Here is a 20,067-nt window from a genome sequence, read left to right as displayed (position 1 = left end):
TTAGGTCCACCTCCACAATTTTCTTTTAAATGACCACTTGTATAAGTTTTCGACTATGCTGAATACGAAAATCGAATTGAAATTTTGCAGAAATAAGTATTTATCGAGATATAAAAAGTTTTATGCATTGTATTCTTTGGCGGCCATCTTTGTTACGCACGTAGATTTGTTTATTGCGCGTAAAAAAGATGGCCGCCAAAGTATACAATGCATAATACAACTTTTTATATCTCGATAAATACTTATTTCTGCAAATTTTCAATGCGATTTCCGTATTCAGCATAGTCGAAAACCTATAAGTCGTTATTTAAAAGAAAATTGTGGAGGTGGAGTGTGGACCTAATCTAAAAATTTACCGAATAAAAAAAACAAAACTTTAATTAAACGTGGAAATACGATTTAAAAAATAGCGCGGATCAGTCTCTGCATTTAGCACCGAAATTTTTTTTTTTTTTTTTTTTTTGAAAAGTTTATCTAATGATTTTTAACGTGGGGGGGGATCACTTTTAAATTATAACGTTCTATTAAATTTTTCTTTTCCACCACAAAAATAGCTAAAGGAGAGTTTTTGCTGATTGACGAAAAAGTGGAGTATCAATTTAATAGAAGTGATCCCCCCACGTTAAGTCATTAAATAAACTTAATTTTTTTCCTGCTAATATGAAAGTTAAGTCTGTTATCGACGATAATCCACAGAAAAAAAAAAAAAAAAACGAGAAAAGGAATTAATTTTACGAGGGGTGTGTCTCGTTTAGGTCCGCCAAAATAAAAAAAAAAAAAAATGTTTCCTAAAAATGTAATGGAGTTGAAAAAATTCATTTTAAACATTACATTTTTTTTCTAGAACACACGTGGTTTCATTGTAGAGCCCCCCCCCCCCCCTTAAAAAAAATCAGGGATCATTTTTATGCTCGCTTCTGACAACCGGTGTCCGCCACAAATCGCCATCAAGGATTTGTCTCGCGTGCCTCAAATTAACTAATCAATCGCAACCATTTAAAGAGAATCGTCTGCCTTCAATATAAGTCCGTGCTTATTTTACGCCCCCCCCCTCTTGAATATTGGTCGACTTTACAATATTTTAACTTTTCAAAAGTAGAATTAACGTTAAAGTGTAGTATCTGTTCTGATACTATACTTTCTTTTCTCTCCTTGATCAGTAAAGGAGAAATCTTTCTAAGCTGATGCAATTTTATTTTTCTCCTTGTTTAGGAGATAGATTGTGTCCAAAATGCGCAGTGCAGAATAATTAACAATAGGGAAATAGTTAAATTAAGAAAACAAAAAATGCGGCAAAATCTCGCCCTCCCCCAAAAGGCACAATGATCAGAAACATTTTTGATCCGATTCTCTATACCTTTTTCCCCCAAGTTAAATAGTTTTTTCTAGAAAAAGCTCAATAGGGTCATTATCGGATATTCAGTTTGGAGAAAAGTTTATAGGAGGGTCAGGGTCATTGACCCTGACCCTCCTATAAACTGAGGGTCATATCAGTCATTACAGAACCTGCTAAACATTTTCGAAAGTCCCTTCATCAAGAAGGGTCCACACTCCACCACGTGGTATTTTAGGGGTCGAGAGGTCTCGTCTGAAATCGTTGATTTCGTTCGACGCCCCCCCCCCTTAATTTTTTTCTTTTTTCCGGTTGTGTGGTGTTGGTGTAACCTTAAAACTATTCAGTTTAAAAAGATGCATCAGGCGTCATTTAAAAAAAAAAAAAAAAAAGTTTTTTTTATTTTTAATATAAATTTACGTGTGTCGCCATGGTGCTTAAAGTAGAACTATGGGCAGCCGAAAACGCTCGGTATTCCCGAAACCGGTTTTTCACATGAAATATCTTTTTTTGTACAAACATGTCACCACTTGTTAAGTTTTCTTAGAAATCTAAAAATAATTCCTAGTTATCGAAATAAACTGCGATTCAGATTAGGATCACAGTGTCTTCCCTTCCTCCAGATTGGCTTGCTTGTTTTCGGTTCCAAACAAACCTGAAAACAATAGGCGGCTTATTTAGAAAGGTTTCGGAGGGGGTCGGACTAACCATTTTTTTTATACTTTGTTCTCCACGCTAATGAAATGATTATATTTGTTAATTATTTTATTAATAAATAAAAAAAAAGATTTTTGAAATTTAAGTAGGACGGCCCCTGGAGTAAATGTGGTATTATGGTGATTGATGATACTAGCTAAGAGTAAGAGACATTTTTAGTTATGGTAATAAAAAAAAAATGACCAACGGCACCATTATCCCACACTTTCTAATAGCCATGTGCCTAATTTGTTTTAAAATGTTTCAAATGTAAATTTTTTTATTTATTTCTTGCAAATAAGTAATGACGTCAATTGCACGCTAAAGATAATTAAATTAAAATAAAAATCAGGCTTTATTCAAGCAAAGTCAAAACTCCCCACCCAACCAACTGTTGCTGCGGGCCTGCTTGACTAATCTGTTCATCACCAACTTTTTGGGGCGGACCTTTACGAGAGTGCCCACTCCCTAAAAATGGGCTGTTTTCACATTTTTTAATTTAAAAAAAAAAAAAAAAAAAAAATTTCCGGAGAACGAATTTTTGTAGTCGATAAACGGCGTTTTCAGATACTACTGATTTTTTTGTTGTCAATTCTAATAAATTACAATGTTAGCTTCTAAATTAAAGCCGAAATTACCTAAATATTACTGAATTATTTAAAAAATAAAAAATTAATCGTGTTAGCAGGTGAAAAATTGCGGCCGTCTTGTTTTTATAAAATAAATCGAAACGGAAAATTACGTCCCCTTTTTAACCCTCCTGTGTCTTACATAAGCAAATACAATCGTTGGGTTTGTATTACTGTACACATAAATTCGAAAAAGTTGTCAAACAAATACATAAATAAATGTTATCAAAGGCAAGATAAGTTACTTTTCTACCTAACTAGATAATTTTCTAGTGTTTTTGTTTAATGTAACATGTTTATTCAGCTTGAAAAACGCAGTGTTTACCGATGTATTGGAAAATTTAAAATGGCGTCCGACTCTCTCTTTGACACGGTAAATTTGGGAAAAGGAGTTATAAAAAAAAAAAAAAAACTAGACAAAATACTGTTAGAAACTCGCTCAATATGTTACCGTAACATAGGCTGACATATATTCGGTGGGTTTTTAACAGTATGTTGTCTAGTTTTTTATTTATATCCCCTTTTCTCAAACTTACCGTGTCAAAGAGAGTCGGGCGCCATTTTTAAATTTTCCAATACATCGGTAAACTGTTTTTCGAGCTGAATAAACATGTTACATTAAATAAAAACACTAGAAAATTATCCAGTTAGGTAGAAAAGTAACTTATCTTGCCTTTGATAACATTTATTTGTTATGTATTTGTTTTTTGACGACTGTGTACAGTAATACAAACCCCAATCATTTTCTTCAAATTCTATTTTCTTTAATAATTTTCTACTTTATCGATTTTCGTAATTTTTGGATATAATCATCTTATATATTCGAGGAATACGAAGATACCGTTGTTTTCATGTGAAATTCAGTATTACGATTTTCGAAATTTTCGTTTTGATAGTGTAGAAGCCTCGTTTTCTCCGACAATTATCATAAATTACAGACTTAAGTATCATATTAGCAGAAAAAATTTTGAGAAAAAAAAAGATGACTTTTAAGGGGTTCACTTTCTCGTTACAACATTCTAATCACGTGACACGTCGGTAAAGAAATGGACAGTAAGTCAGGTAGCAATGAAGTAGAACGTTATAACGAGAAAGTGACCCCTCTCCCCCACCATAAGTCATTATTTATTTTTTTTTTCTGCTAATATAATACTGTAATCTGATAATCGTCGGAAAAAAGTTTTTTAAAAAAAAAGTGTAAAACACGCATTTCGGAGGGGAGGGGACACTATCGTATCCCCCCCCCCCGACATTTTTCTATGGACCAAATTTTTTTTTTATCTTTCTGTGTAGTAGCTATCATGTTGCTAGAGAATTTGATCATTTTTTCCCCCCTGATCAATGATAGGTAATTAATACACAAACACAAAAGGAACAAAAAATGATCCATTAAAAGAGTTAATATTGTATTACGAACAAGTGCTGAAACTTGTAATATTTGTTGTGCAAAAAAAATGTTTTTTTTTTTTTTTTTTACGACCAGCCCCAGCGTGATATAGGCACTCCCAACCACCCCATGTTAAGAACGGTTTTCGGACCCCTCCTCCCCCCAATCTCTCCATGCTTTCGATGTTGGAGATGTTTATTCCGAAAGTCTTTCTTAACATGGGGAGGTTGGGGTGTTTATAATACGCTGGGGCACGTCGTAAAAATTGCCCCCCCCCCCCCAAAAAAAAAATGAATGAAATATTAAGTTTTCAACGAAACGAAAGTTTATTTTAAAACAATGAAATAGTTCAAAAAAAAAATTATCATAAAGTTATTTTTTTAATCAATTTATTTTTCTAATAAATATCTGTAATGCATGTTGACAACTTTTCCTTTTTTAATTAGAATTTAAAAAAATTTGTTTTAATTTTCTCTAATTTTATTTTTGATTTCGGTACTTCTATAGTTTATAGACTGTGCTGAAATAACGTTTAGAAATCCATTCTTAACATAGCTTTCTAAACTATTTTGTGTTTGCATCTAACAATTTAATAAACAAGATAATGTAAAAATTGAGTTTTTTTTTTGTTTTTTTTTTTTACAATAACCAATAAAACAAGTGTTGAAAAAACATAGGAAATATTACCAAAGGCAAGATAAGTTACTCTTCTACCTACCTGGATAAGATTTATATTTTAACTTATTTAAAGCATTTATTTACTTTTAAACAAAAGTGGTGTTGAGTTAGAATGAAAAAAAATAGTGGTTTCATTAATCACTTCTATCTTCGATGATTGCATTGTCGTAGAAACTTGTTTTGGCTGACCTGCTTTTAACCCTGATTATCTTGCGCTCTAACCATGTGATCACAGCTAGCTGCTTCGGCCACCTAGATGGGGCAAGTCAGCTAAATAGCTGTCAAACTGCTCAATGCAATCTGGATAGTTCAATGAAATGCTCCTCCAGGTACTTCTGAAATCCTTGCAAATCTAACAAGTCAGTTTGGGTAAATCTCTTTCCAGGTTACGAGTGCAGCTATCCAAACCCCAATATAAAGTAGCTTTGTGGTCAGCAGCATCAAATGTTCACAGCTTCATTATCTCTAACTATCTAACCTTAATATTAATAGTGTTCATTATCCAAATTATTGTAGCCCCCTCTTAGTGCTGCAGTTAGAAAATCGCCTCTGTCAACAATCCCTAAATGTTTTTCTACCTTAGCATTATCTAGAGCAAGGTGCTGGGCATGTTGGATAGCAAAGTGGCTAACTTAGATCTCAAAAGGTTAATAGTGTTTAATCTATACTGCCTCTGACGAATTCTGCAGGTCCACTGGCATCGTTTTGTCTCTAATACAAATCATAGCGCAATGTAATATCATTCCTCTTAAAGCAAGCTCCTTTTAAAGAGGAGACTTTGTTGGTTCAGCCACATCGCACAAGCCAAATTAGGGGAATTCGTTCACAAAGCAATAACACCAGAACTATTCCCAAAATTGGTGAGGACATCCAGGAGATCAGCTGAGGACATGATTATACACCATCAAAGCTAAACATAGCTCTGGTCATTGCTAATCCCAGAACTGGCTGCCTATCACTATCTTGGCCACTGCAGATTGTTGTATGCAGTCTGTGTTTGTCCAGGAGGCTGTGTTTTGTATGGGAGGATCTGGCTTAACCCATTATGGGTAAATGTTACCTCGAGTCAAGTAAAGTCTTGGTGTTAATCCAACCCCCAACTCCTCCTAAACCAGATTGCTGGCAAAGTGGTAATAAGCTTTCTTTGTCCATCAGGTATCCTCAGTAATGAAATATTCAAGTTCAGACAGGCCACAACAAATTTTCTTAATAGGCGATGCTCAAAATGTATAAACATTTTGGCCTCTCCCTTTACTTAAAAATTCACCAAAAATCAAGGAATTAACCAATGAAATTTTCAGTATTTATCAAATAATGATTGCGGAATATAATGAACTAATTATTTTTATTTAAATCTGAATGAAAATGTATTATTTTGTTTAAACAAAAAATACCTTTACTAAAGTTATGGTTTTCAATGGTAAATAAATGCAAGAATTTATTTATCTTTTATATAAATAAAGCATCGTAATTTGTAACAAAAAAAAAAATTTTTTTTTACAGGAACATTACGAAAAACGCCCCTAAAATCCGTATTAATGAATTCGATATAACTCGAAGAAAAATGAATTTCTCGAACTACCAATATTACTGTTGAATTAAGCATTGTTTATTTAATATTTTCACACAAAAAAAATTATAATAGCAAAAATATTTCTACTTTTTTTAAATTACAAATTTTGCATAATTTTTATATGCAAGATTTTAATAATTTCCTTGCTCGCAAGAATGTGAAACTTTCGGCGTAACATAATTTTTATATAATCTCGAACAATAATTAAAAAAAATTAATTTAAAAATAGGAACATAAAAATAAATTTAAAAAATGATAAAAATTGACACAAACGTTCAGAATAGGAATGTATGGATGCACGTCTGGGGAATAAAAAAGAAATCTGACATCCTACCTCCTTTTACTATCATGACTTCATTTTGAAACAGCGTTTTGATTGGCTGAAATTTTGGGCTTCCTTATATTTGTGTTTTGCTGAACGGCATAATTACTTGCTTTTTGAGGGCTAATTAAGTTGTATTTTGTATGAACAAGGTGTTTTTTTTTTTATTATTATTATTTTTTTTTTTTTTTTTAAATTTATTTAATTCAATATCTTAGGACTTTACTAATTATCTTTGAAATAGACCCAGAAAACTAATATTTATCTTTTTAAAGGATTTTTACAATGAATTTATTTAACTCCAAAATTTAGCTGATTTGGTTAGCTCGCCGTGAAAACATTTTCATAACTTTTTTTTTTTTTTTTTTTTTTTTTTCACATGTACAAATATTTTTTTCCTTTAGGAAATTAACTTTAGTCTTTAATCTTTCAAATACAACCAAAAAGTAGTCGGAAACCTACAAAAAAACTATCATAAATCGGCTTTCAAAACTAGGTCCCCCTATTTTTGCCCGTACCTAGCGATTAGATTTTGAACACTTTGAGAAAGAAAATTATTTTTAAATTTGTAAATGTATAGTTTGATGTATAAATTTAACGTAAAATGGTCCCCACTTCCAGGACATTCTTGCAGTTTAGTTTAAGCGACAAAACCTTTGTAAAATTTTGCATAATTCCCTAAAAATGTACCTCCTTCCTCAGAAAAAAAAAAAAAATCAGTGCACAGGATTTATCTCCTATAGATAGAAACAAAGAAATGGTTAACTGTCCTTAAATGCTAGGTTGGCATTAAAATGGGACATTTTATGTTCTCATTTTAAATTCTAATATGTATATTTCTTTTAACCATGTAATCACCTTTTTAAAAAAAGGAAAAAAGTTGAATATCATTTTATTAGGGGGAGGGGATTGAAGGAGTACAATATCAGAAGAAATATATTTGCTAATATTAAATATTCTTTCTTTCTTTCTTCCCCTCATCCATGATAAAATCCGTATGAAACATTTTAAGAATAGAAGTTTGAACAATAGATTATCGATCCTCTAAAAATTTTGAAAAATGAAATATTTTTAATAAGGCCCAGAGACTACTCGAGGATAAGGGTTATTGAGTATACAGTAGTCAATGGGATAATACAGTAATCGTTAGTAGTGGAAATTTGGTAAATTGGATTACTTAAGGGGATGGTTGATCAAGAAAATGTTTACCTTGGACTTGTATTCAGCTGGAAAGCGGAAGAGCCTTCCACAGGCGTGCACTTCTAAGAAAAGAAGCTTTGTTCATGGAATCTATGTTTTGGTTTAGCACAGATATCGAGTGGGGAAATAATTGACAGTGATTTTGGCTAGACGAGTATTTTCTGTGAAAGTTTGTCGGGGGGGGGCATAGATCGGAGCTCAGACGGGCACTTGCCATGAAAATAACGATAAAGCAGAGACAGGCTCGCAACGTCTCTTCTGTGGGAAAAAGACTGCAAGGGAGAGAAAAGGGGATCCTCCACTAAGCTACGAAGTCTATTTTGAATTCTGTCAAGACATAAGCTGCTTCTAGCAGCTCCTGCCCAGACGTGACAACAGTACTCCAACCCTGGACATACTTGGCTCTTATATAGATAGAGAATTGCATCGGCAGTGAGACATCTACTGGAGCAGTAGAAGGATCCCACCGTTTTTCCAGTGACCTTGTCAACAGATTTGATGTATGTGTTCCATTTCAGATCAGGAGTAAAGGTCAAGCCCAGAAGCTTGTCAAAATATGGAGCCTCCTCAAGAGGAGAGCCATTCATTTTAATCCATTGTAATAGTATTGCCAGTTATTCAGACAAAGGACTGGACAATGGAGGTCAATAAGAGTTAGTTTAGGAGAGACAATGAGTTTTGCGATGGTTAGGAACCGTTTACGGATCATCTTTGGTCTACGATAGTTCAGGGCAGTTGCCAGTTTGATATACAGTAGAACTGCGAGATATGGCATTAAAAATTAGTAACAAAATACAGTACAGTATATAATACACATGTATATAATGAAATAACATAATAAATAACACTAAGGCGGGGCAAATACCGTAACCAGGGGCCGGAAAAACATTGTATTTCACATCATAACCTGAAAAAAAGTATCCTAAAGCCACTGTATCCCGGGGTTTTACTGTATATAGAATGTATTTCCTGTGAGTTTTTTCTTCAGCAGTTTCTGATGTGTAAGACAATACTTCCAGAAGTGATAAGAGATCATGAAAACAGCATAGGGGTCAGCGGTTGTCGAGTGAGGGAGCACTTTATTAGAATAAAAACAATTATAAAGTAATTTTCATTATACAATCACTAGACTTTTCTCAAAATTAGTAAGGTTTACTTTTAATATGAAAAAACAAAACAAAAAAGCATTATGTCTTACTCTGATATTTTTTTCCAAAGTCCAGATTATGTTGAGATTGAAATTTGATCAGTGCCCATATGTATTTTGTTTGTTGGTTTGTATTGTTTATTTTGATAAACAATCATTTGATTTTGTAAAGATGGACGCTTTTCCTCTATTTTAGATGGATTTTTTTTTTCTTTAATTGCAGGAATCCTCCAGTTTTATGGGCCCAGAGAAAAGACAAATTATTTGTCACCATTAGTGTAGAAGATTGTAAAGATCCAAAGGTAGAACTTGACAATGAGAAGTTATTCTTCACGTAAGTAATCTTTTAGTATATTTGCAATGAAATTTACATGGCTTGATTTGTGTTTTTGATTTGGCAAAAAAATTAGAAATGATGTAGTGTAGTTAAATCAAAAATAAGGAAGGTACAAATAACTTACATCAAATGATAGATTCTTTTTTTTTTTTTTTTTCATATTTGGATTCTTTGGACTACTGTTCTCACCTTGAGTGTTATTTTCACATTTCAGTCAATGTAAACTCTTTCTTTAGGTGTATCTTGTTGAAATCTGGAATCTGCATAGATAGAACCCTTTTATTTAATCCACTGAGGTAGCATGCTCTCATTCTGTCAGCTGGTGCTACCAGATCAGGCTGTCTATTGGCGTCCTGAGACAAAATGCACCTACATTGATGTTCCTTTTTGTTTTTCTATCCTTTTTTGTAAAACTTATGTTCTACAAAACCAAAAACAACAGCCCTCTTCCCTCCATGCCCCTTTTTTCTTCCCCTACTTCCCAACTGGCCCTGTCGGTGGGGCATTAGAATATGTAAAAGTCTCTCAATGGGGTCTAAGGACGGGATCCTGGTGGTTGAGCAGATCATGTTCAAGGTCCTATTAGGACATGAGGTGCAACACGCCACTTTGGCCCTTACTTGGGTTAAGATAGGCGGTTGGATAGGCCCGATCCAATCAATCGGTTCATCATGACTAGCACTAAATCAGACAAACACAAGAAAATGCGCTCACGCTCCCCATATTAGGCAAAAAACTGATTCAGTAAGCGGTGGCTGGAGGGTCAATCAAGTTACTGAAGAATGGATAAAACACGGCTGGAAAACCAACATCTTTTCTAGAAATGAGGCCATTAGAAAGGACGAAGGAAACATGGGTGCTTGAGTCCATCAACAGGAAGAGTATACTTCTGTATCCTTGTTGTGTTGGGGCGAAAGGCCCCCCCCCTCCCCCAACACTTCCCAAATAGGGTTCCGAGGTGGGTGGGGAGCAGGAGAAATGAAAAATTCAAAATACTTAAATGGCAAATAAAAAGCTTAAAAAAAGAAACCATTGTGAAGTTTCAGACAAATCTAGTTCAGATTCAGAAACAGAATCACAAAACCAAAATCTCGTTCAAAATCTACCTTTTTCATAATTATTGAAGCAACCGAAGGAGAACCAATAAAAAAAGTGTCTCCCTTCAATATAAAGAAAATTTTCTCAAGTATCAAACCAAAAATGTTCAAAAAACTAAATAACGGCATACTACTAGTGGAAGTAGAAAGCCAAAAACATATCGCAGAAATCTTTTAAATGGAGACTTTTTAATAACCAAAAAGTAAAAATTTATCCCCACCAAACGTTGAATACTAGTAAAGGAGTAATCAGGAGTTCAGAACTATCAGTGTTCCTTGGAAGAAATTAAAATTAACCTAAAAAATCAAAATGTTATCGATGTAAAAAGGATCCAAATTAAAAAATATAGTGAAACCATAGCTACAAACTCTTTTAATACCCATCAAATTCCAAGTAACATTAAAATAGGATTCGAAAAAATAAATATACAACCATATATACCAAACCCTCTCAGATGCTATAATTGTCAAAGGTACGGACACCATCGAGACCGGTGCACATGCATGAGGTGTGGAAAAAATGAGACCCATACAGATTGCCAAAAAGAGCCCAGATGTATTAACTGCCAAAAAGGCCATAGTGCAAATTCAAAAGAATGTGATAAATGAAAGAAAGAAAAAGAAATTAAAATAAAATATACAAAAAATATAACCTTCCAAGAAGCTCGTAACCTAGCTGGAAATATAAAATAATCAGAAATAACAAAAAAAAAAAACATACAGCATACCACCGGACCAAATAACCAAACAACAAAAGCAGACCTATTAAACGTTATACCAGAAGACATGAAATTACTCAACCAAGTAAGGGAACTAATGGAAGAATTAAAAAAAACAAAAACTATAAAACAAATCAACAACGAAAATAAATATTACAAAACTGAACAAAACTCACAAATCAAAAAAACGGAACCAAAAAACTCAAATTAAATCAAACAAAGAAAAAAAAAAAAACTCACCAAATGAAAACAACCCTCATAAACAAACCAAACTAAACATCACCATTATCACCCAATAAAATGAAAACTAAAGGAAAAACAATTAAAAACCCCAGATCTAGATCCCAATCAACCTCAAGGGGATGAAACAAAATAGGAACACTGGAGGAGATGGAGGTAGAAGATAAAACATCCCCAGACAAATAAAAAAGCCGACAGAAACAACAAAACACACAGAAGAATGATAACACAAAACTTAAAACCAACCATGGGAAAAAAATAATCCAATGAAACTCTTGTGGTTTGAAAGCAAATATGAATGAACTACAACTATTAATAACACAGAAACAACCTACAATAATCTGTCTTCAAGAAACCTTTCTGAAACATGACAGCATCAACATCAAGAACTTTCAATCCTTCAATTACATCCATAATTCTAGTGGCAGAGCCTCGAGGGTGTGTCGATTCTGATCCGAAACAACACATCCCACACAGTAAAATAAATATCACTACAAATATCCAAGCAATTGCCATCAAGGCCTCTCTGCACAAAACTATAACAGTATGCTCTACATATGTCCCACCAAACGAAGATATAGACAAAGACGAATTGAAAAAAACTAATCGATCAACTGCCCAAACCCTTCATCCTGTTAGGTGACTTTAATAGCCACAATATATTATGGGGGTGTAAGGACTTTTACAAAAAAGGCAGAACAAGAGAAGAAATTATTAATATGGGAAATGATCCGAAAAATTGCAGGTAAACAATCCATACCAAACACCTCGTCATAAATAACTCCAGCACAACTGATGAAAAAATATAGCAGACTTACTAGCTGAAACTTTTTCACAAAATTCTTCTAACCAAACTACAGTACAAAATTTACAACAATCAAACAAAATGCAGAGAAATATAAACTCAACTTCAAATGAAAAATCCTTGAAAACTATAATAAACTCCTTTCACTAACTGAACTAGAAAATACCATCAGAAGATCCCATAACACTGCTGTAGGACCAGATGAAATCCCTACGTATAACTGAGACAACTACCTACTGAAACACTAAAACTCCTATTAAAAATCTTTAACAAAATATGAATAGAAGGCGAATTCCCAGATACATGGAGATTAACCACAGTAATAGCAATCCCCAAACCAGGAAAAGAAAACTCAAACCGGCAAAACCAATTTCACAAACCAGTTGTTTGTGTAAAACAATGGAGAGAATAGTCAACGACAGACTAGTGTGGTACTTAGAATCCAACAACATTATCTCTAACCTACAGTGCGGCTTCTGTAACAAAAGAAGTACAATCGATCACCTGATTCACCTAGAAACAGCTGTAAGAGAAGCATTTATAAGGAACGAACACCTCTCAGCAATCTTCTTTGACTTGGAGAAAGCATATGACTCTACCTGGAAATTTGGAATAATGAGAAATCTTAACAACCGCAATCTAAAAGACAACTACAATTTATAAAGGATTTCTTATCAGATCGCAAATTTAAAGTCCACATCAGATCGCAACCTATTCAGTACCAACATCCAAGAAGGAGTCCCACAAGGTAGTATTCTATCTGTAACCTTGTTTAGCATTAAAGTAAACAACATAACAAAGTGTCTAACTCCCAGTGTTGACGAATCTTTATATGTGGATGACCTCCTGATATATTGCAAGTCAAAATATATACATACCATAGAACGCAAGCTTCAACAATGCCTAAATAGATTAAAAACGTGGTCAATAGAAAATGAATTTAAATTCTCTGAAACAAAAGCCAAATGAGCAAACTCCATAACGACCCTCGTTTGAAACTTGAAAATACAGAAATTCCCATTGTAGACGAATATAAATTCGTAGGTTTGACTTTTGATAAAAAACTGACATTCATCCCCCCCCCCCACCCCCACCTGACGAACCTGAAAACAAACTGCAATAAAAGACTGCAGCTGCTGCGCATTAGAGCCCACACAGAATGGGATGCAGATCAAAAAACCCTTCTGAAATTATACAAGTCATTGGTCAGGTCAAAACTTGACTATGGATGTTTCATTTATCGGTCGGCCAGAAGAACTTACTTAAAGACACTAGACCTGATCTACCACGGAGGGCTGAGTCTGGTACTGGGAGCCTTCAGAACATCCCCAGTGGAAAGTCTACACATAGAGGCCAATGAAATACCAACAGATATAAGGAGCCATAAATTAGCAACCCAATACTATACTAAACTAAAATCATGTCCAAACAACCCTGCATACAATGACACATTTCACTCAAGACAAAGTAAACTATTTGAAGCAAAAGAAAAAGCTACAAAACCCTTCAGCCTACGAATGAAAACGATATTACAAGAATCAGAGATAACAACCCAAAATATCCATGATCATACACTGTCTGAAATCCCACCTTGGATACTCAAAAAACCCAAAATGATCTTCGAACTAAGTAAACTCCCCAAAGCAAAAACCCACCCTAATACCACGACATACTTCAAGATTACCCCGAATATCTGCACATCTACACAGATGGCTCTAAGGTCCACAACAGGACAGCATGTGCAGCTGTTCTGAATGGAACAACTTGCCGGAAGGCACTACCAACTAAAAGCTCCATTTTCACTGCAGAAGTTTGTGCTATTGACATTGCTCTCAACATTCTAACAAAAAAACAAACACAAGAAGTTTATACTTTTCTCAGATTCACTCTCTGTTCTATCATCATTAAACAATGTAAAGCTTGAGAACCCACTAATCACCAAACTATTGAATAGACTAAACTCGATGACTACCCACAAAGAGGTAATCATGTGCTGGATTCCAAACCATATTGGAGTGAAAGGTAATGAAAGAGCAGACTTAGCAGCCAAATCAGCTTTAAACCTAAACCCGGAACTCCTCAATATTCCTTACACAGACTTAAAATACAAAATCAAACTGTTCTATGCAAAATGGCAACGGCGCTGGAATAATAACACAAATAGCAAGCTCTTCCAGATTAAACCCACCTTGGGAGAATGGAGACCATCTCCACAAAAATCAAGAAAAGAACCAGTGGTTATAGCCAGAACATATATTGGGCACACAAACCTTACTCACTCCTACATACTCAGGCAAGAGCAACCACCACAATGCCTAACATGCCAGAAGACCAACACAATAAAACATCTTAGTGGAATATGGAGCCTACGCTACCACGAGAAATCGCTACCTAAAAACTAACAATATGAAAGACATTTTTAAAAACACCTGCACAGACAACATTCTCTCATTTCTGATAGATACAACTATACCCAAAAATATAACATCAAGTCCTTACAAAAAAAAAACAAAAAAACTTCAAACTAAAACAGATAAAACTCGCCCCCCCCCCCTCCGCCCCCAAAGTACTAAACAAACAAACACTATGGAAAAAATGAACCAAAATGATCGTCAGCATTAAATGACCCAATGAAGGTTGATATGCTGGTTAAATAAATAAACAAACCAACCAACCAACATTCTGTCAGCCATGACTGGGTAGAATTTCTAAGTAATTTGTAATTGTATTTTGAGTGTTGCCGGCACTGAGGATTAAATGTTCACTCTCCAGAAGAGTGTAACTTAACTGAATTTTATCAAATACTTTATCCACTATACCCCAGGACACTTACATCGACCAAAATGTAAAACTAATACTCAAGATGAGAACAGTAGTCCGAAGAATCTAAATCATACAAATAATCGATCTTCATCTCAAAAATTCAGAAGTGTAATAAATTTTCAATTTCTGCAAGTTTTTGTATAGTTTTTAACTTCTGAATCGGTAAGGTCATTATTGTTGTAGCCTTGCAGGCCAGTAGTAATCAAGGTGAACACAGTGGTATAGTTAACAGAAATGTGTATCAACAAATATAATACGGCACAATCACGTTGCCACACCAGTTCTCGCCAGATCACCGAAGTTAAGTGATGTTGAGCCTGGCCAGTACCAGATGGATTATCATTTGTGAAGGCGAGGCGCTGTATGTACTGCGAGGTAAAATACCAGGTTGAGAAACTGGCACAGTCTATCCTTCTCTCGGGGGTAGATGGGACTCTCTTAAGCTGTTGTAGGCACCCCATCTAGTGATGGCGTCACAATAAAAAGTACCCTTGATAACCCTGGCAAAGCATCAAGTATTCAGCTACTGACAAGATTTGAATTGCACTACAAACTCGTGTAGTGAATTCAATCTCGGCTGCGGCCGCGCTGGATGGAAGTATCAACAAAATTATCTTACAGAATGTATGTGATTGTTCTGGGGGTCATAACTGCCACAAATTATTATCTTTATGTTCTTCCCACCACAGGAAGATGTGACACAAGGTGGGGAAATTAAAGTCTGTGCTCTTAAAGGAGAAGCACTCTGGCTTATTAAAAATTGCCTCGAAAGACAGAAAACAAGGTCAGAGAAAGTGGACTTCCTAGGACTACTCGGGATGAATGCCTCAGCCATTCAGATAAAACGTCACTGAAATGACCTGGTCTCTGTTGGACTGATTGTCTAGGTCGGCACCTCGACTGGCAATCGCAATCTGACACCAAATGAATGATGCGGATTGCTGTTAACTATATTTATAGTCTCGGGGTATTATTCCAGAAATAGGTATATCTGTTTACTTCATAATGATTATTTCAAAATTAGTTTGTCAATCAAAAAATGGGAGATTTTTTTTTTTTTTTTTTTTTGTTCACCTAATATCGAGCTTAAACGATAATTTAAAAAAAAAAAAAAAAAAAAATTACTCTAAACTGGTTCGAAAGCACCCCTGGATTTAAGTTTGGTTGGTAGTTGTAAACATTTACTATCTTTTAAAATTAAACCTCTAACGATCACCTACAAAAAAAATAAATAAATGGTTTTGATTGATAAATTTAGCTAAGTGATAGTAACAATAAATTTGAAAAACAAAAAAAAGCTTTGTTTCAAAATTTAAAATGATGCAGGTTGATAGAAAAAATTTTCCATTTCATAAGTTATTTAATGATTTCTTTTATAAAAATAAAATTACTTGATCAATTTATATGACTTTTGGAATATGATATTTTTGTTTCGTCATGGGTATGTACAGACTTCTCTTTATTTTTGTTTTTTAATATAGGCGGAAATTCAAATTTTATCAAAACATTTATTTTTATTATTCATTGTATTCATATATTTAATACTGGCAGTGTACACTCGGCTCCATCTGTATGGAGATATATAGCTGGTTGGAAATATGTTAATTTTTAGAATTTTTGCTCTAAAATGTTCCAAGATTTGGGGGACTAAAGAAAAAGAAAACTTATTAAAAATTAATAAATAGAAAGAAAAAATCGTTTTTGCTGATAGTTGTCCCTAGCGACCTCAAATGGAATAAGGAAATTTTACTGGTGTCTTGATATTCCTTGAAAAAATTAGCCCTTATTTACATTTTTGGTTAGCATAGCGATTTCTTATTAAAAATTGCCTCGAAATTAATGCTTGGATTCTCCAATTATAAAATAAAGCTGATTTGATAGCAAGGGAGGGCAAGAAAAATCTCATTTATCTGAAGTAGTTGCATTTCTCTATAATAAACCTGTCAAACAGACGATAGTACTTGTCTTGACATTTACCTTTAAGCGGTCTGGCCGGCTCCATCAAGAGAATTTGCCACATCCTGAACGAATGCTGACCATGTGTAACGATTCACCACAGTAACAGATATGTGTTGGCCAATCATGATTCCAGCGATGTACCTCATAGAGGCAAATGCCCAGAATCAGCTCGATATTATGTTTAACTATTCTGAGCCAGCTTTTCAGCTGACCTTGCATCGATATTTTTTTTTTTTTTTTCCCCCCCAACCCTATAGAGGATCTTGTTCAATGACCTTGTAGATGAAATCATCTGAAAATGATGAAGAATGTGATTAGACCAACGAAGATGTCTTTGGAGAAGAGCTTTCTGGAGAGAGAATATGTTGTGACGAAAATGAACAATGGCATTTGAGATGAACTGCTGCCAAAGAACATAAAGGATGCGACGAATGATTGAACACCTTAAGCTTTAGTAGGTCATGTCGGCCAGGTTTCACATCTGTTCAATAGAATGGTATGGACGAAAGCTTTATAGGTTCGAAATCAGATGGGCAGTGCCCGCACAAGTATCGCGGGCCAGTTTCGTCTGGTGGTGTATTGTGGGCCAGTTGTGGTTAGAGAGGTTAATATACGAACGATGATGAAACGGTCGAGACAATTTGCACGTGGCAGAAGTGGAAGCAAATGCTCCTGAAGAAGCTCCACTTCTGCTAAGTAGTACCCAACAAAAACAACCATCACCAGGACACTGCCTGTGATTATGAGATCAGGGAGGGTGGTGTGTGCAGTCATTGACACTTGAACTCGAAACCTGACCAAGAGTAAATGAAAGGGTGACATGAAAATTAGGACTCTATCAAATTTGAGCATATAAAAAGCCAGTATTTCTTTCATTCATAGAAGATTGTTGACTCTAAGTCGTTTTGAACGCACAGTTAATTCATGTGTTGGTGGGGAGAAAGAAAGACAAATTTTCTACGAACGTCAAAATGGGAAGAGAAAAAGGATTGTTGTTTATGTGTGTGTGTGTGTGTGTGTGTTTTGAACGTTGCAAGCTGAAGAAAACTTTACTTTTGCATAAACATTTAATGGCTTTTGGAAGTTAAAAGGAAAACTTTAATTTCTACACTAGACGATTTTAATGCCGAATTTGATTTTAAATCTAGACCAAAGCTGAGATTGAAGACTGCAGAAAACGATGTGTATTGCTGATGCAATTATTGATATCCTCATCTCCTAGACACCTGTTGCGGTTATGATAGTAAAGGTATTTGAAATGATCAACCTCTTCAAGGATTTCCTTGTCACGGACAATTGGTTGATTTTCATTTGGAAGGAAACCAGCAATAAGGAGTTTGGTCTTTTGAGCATTGATCTGAATGCCAATCTTATAGGCATAAACTGTATCTCGTCTATAGATTAGATGTCAACAAAACTTTTACCTAGTATGGCAATATTGTCTGTATAGTAAAGAGTTGGAAATCACGAACCCTCAGTGGCACCGGAAAAGTTTATGGTATAATTTTTTTTTTTATATACAGAAGCTATATATATATAGCAGGAGACTTTGATGATATGGCCACAGTTACAGAATGGATAAGTTGCTGTGTTAGTAGATAAAGAACAGTCGATGTAGAAAATTCATTTCACAGGGAAATGCCAAGGAAAACATGAGGAAATGATAAAAATGGACTTAAGTAAAGACGTGGCCAAAGATGTGTTGTTTTGGAAGTTGATTTCTGGAAGCTGTCTAACACATACTTTTGTCTTAAACCGAATATTATGATATTTTAGTTAGGATAGTTAGAGAAAAATTTAAAATATTATTTGTAATTGATTCTTGATATTAAAAATTTTACTTTTCCTGTGGGTGGGTGGAAGGAGTTTAAAGTGATGGATCATTTGGCATAATGGTAAGTGTTTGCTCATATGCTTGCTAAAGACTGGAGCAAAATCTGTGGTTGAATCCTACTAAAGATTAAAAAAATAGTGCTTGATACCCCCTTAAATATAAGCGGAGTAATCATGGGGGTGGAGTTTCACGCTTCCTACATTTCAGTTTAGTAACTAATGAAAAGGAGGCCTTCTCATCATCTTTATGGGTGACTGGAATTCTACCAAATTCCAAACATTCACCTGCTAATTCAGATATTCCAACCGATATATCTTTTTAAGATTCTGATCATCCCTTTAGATACAATTATTTGTATTTGGGCAGAAATCAGAGGCCCACAGTATTAATGCTGGAGTCCCTCAGGGGTCCATCCTGGGCTCAACCCTCTTCCTGATCAACATCAATGATCTCCCAAAACACATACTTAAATCATTCGTTGACATCTATGCTGATGACACGACCATCTATGGCAACACATCAAAGGCCGTAAATGACAAAATTCTCTCTGATTCTCTCTCCTCTGATCTTGAGCACGTGGTACAGTGGGGGAAGAGGTGGCTGGTTACTTTAATGCATCTAAAACCAAGCTCCTATCTTTACGCCATCAATGCTCTGATCCCCATCTGGCATCAACTGAAATGGATGGCTCTCATCTTGGGGAGGCTCCATGTTTTGACAAGCTTCTGGGTTTGACCTTTACTCCTGATCTGAAATGGAACACATACATCAGGTCTGTTGCCAAGGTCGCTGGGAGGATGATGGGATCCTTTTACCGCTCCAGAAGATATCTCACTACTGATGCAATTCTCTATCTATATAAAAGCCAAGTACGTCCAAGGATGGAATACTGCTGCCACATCTTGCCGGAGCTGCTAAAAACAGCCTATCCTACCATGACAGAGTACAAAATAGACTTTGTGGCTTAGTGGGGGATGCCCTTTTCTCTGCCCTGCAGCCTCTTTCCCACAGAAGACGTTACGAGCCTGTCTTTGTTTTATCGTTATTTTCATGGCAAGTGCTTGTCTGAACTCCAATCTCTGGTCCCCCCTCGCCAATCTTTTCACGAAAAACATCTGTCTGGCTGAAACCACTATCAATAATTTTCCCCACTCTTTATCTGTGCCTAAATCCAAACGTAGATTCCATGAACAAAGCTTCTTTCTTAGAAGTGCACGACTGTGGAACTCTCTTCCGATTGCCTGTTTCCCACCTACTACAACTTCGATGTCTTCAAGTCCAACATAAA

General features: G+C 35.1%; 1 protein-coding gene across 1 annotated transcript in view; it reads left to right on the top strand.

Annotated features, from left to right (window-relative positions):
* LOC145263719 (uncharacterized) overlaps window positions 1-20,067 on the top strand; it is a 39,037-nt gene that overhangs the window by 3,945 nt on the left and 15,025 nt on the right. Inside the window, exon 2 of the mRNA XM_080120682.1 lies at window positions 9,189-9,299. Within this exon, the coding sequence (XP_079976808.1) occupies window positions 9,189-9,299 (111 nt within the window). The remainder of the gene's footprint in view (window positions 1-9,188; window positions 9,300-20,067) is intronic.

Source organism: Euprymna scolopes, chromosome 39 (genome assembly GCF_053919585.1).
Source record: "Euprymna scolopes isolate OS-2025 chromosome 39, ASM5391958v1, whole genome shotgun sequence".
NCBI lineage: Eukaryota > Metazoa > Mollusca > Cephalopoda > Sepiida > Sepiolidae > Euprymna > Euprymna scolopes.
The sequence above is the reverse complement of the archived record's forward strand: the minus strand, read 5'-3'. Positions and strand labels throughout refer to the sequence as shown.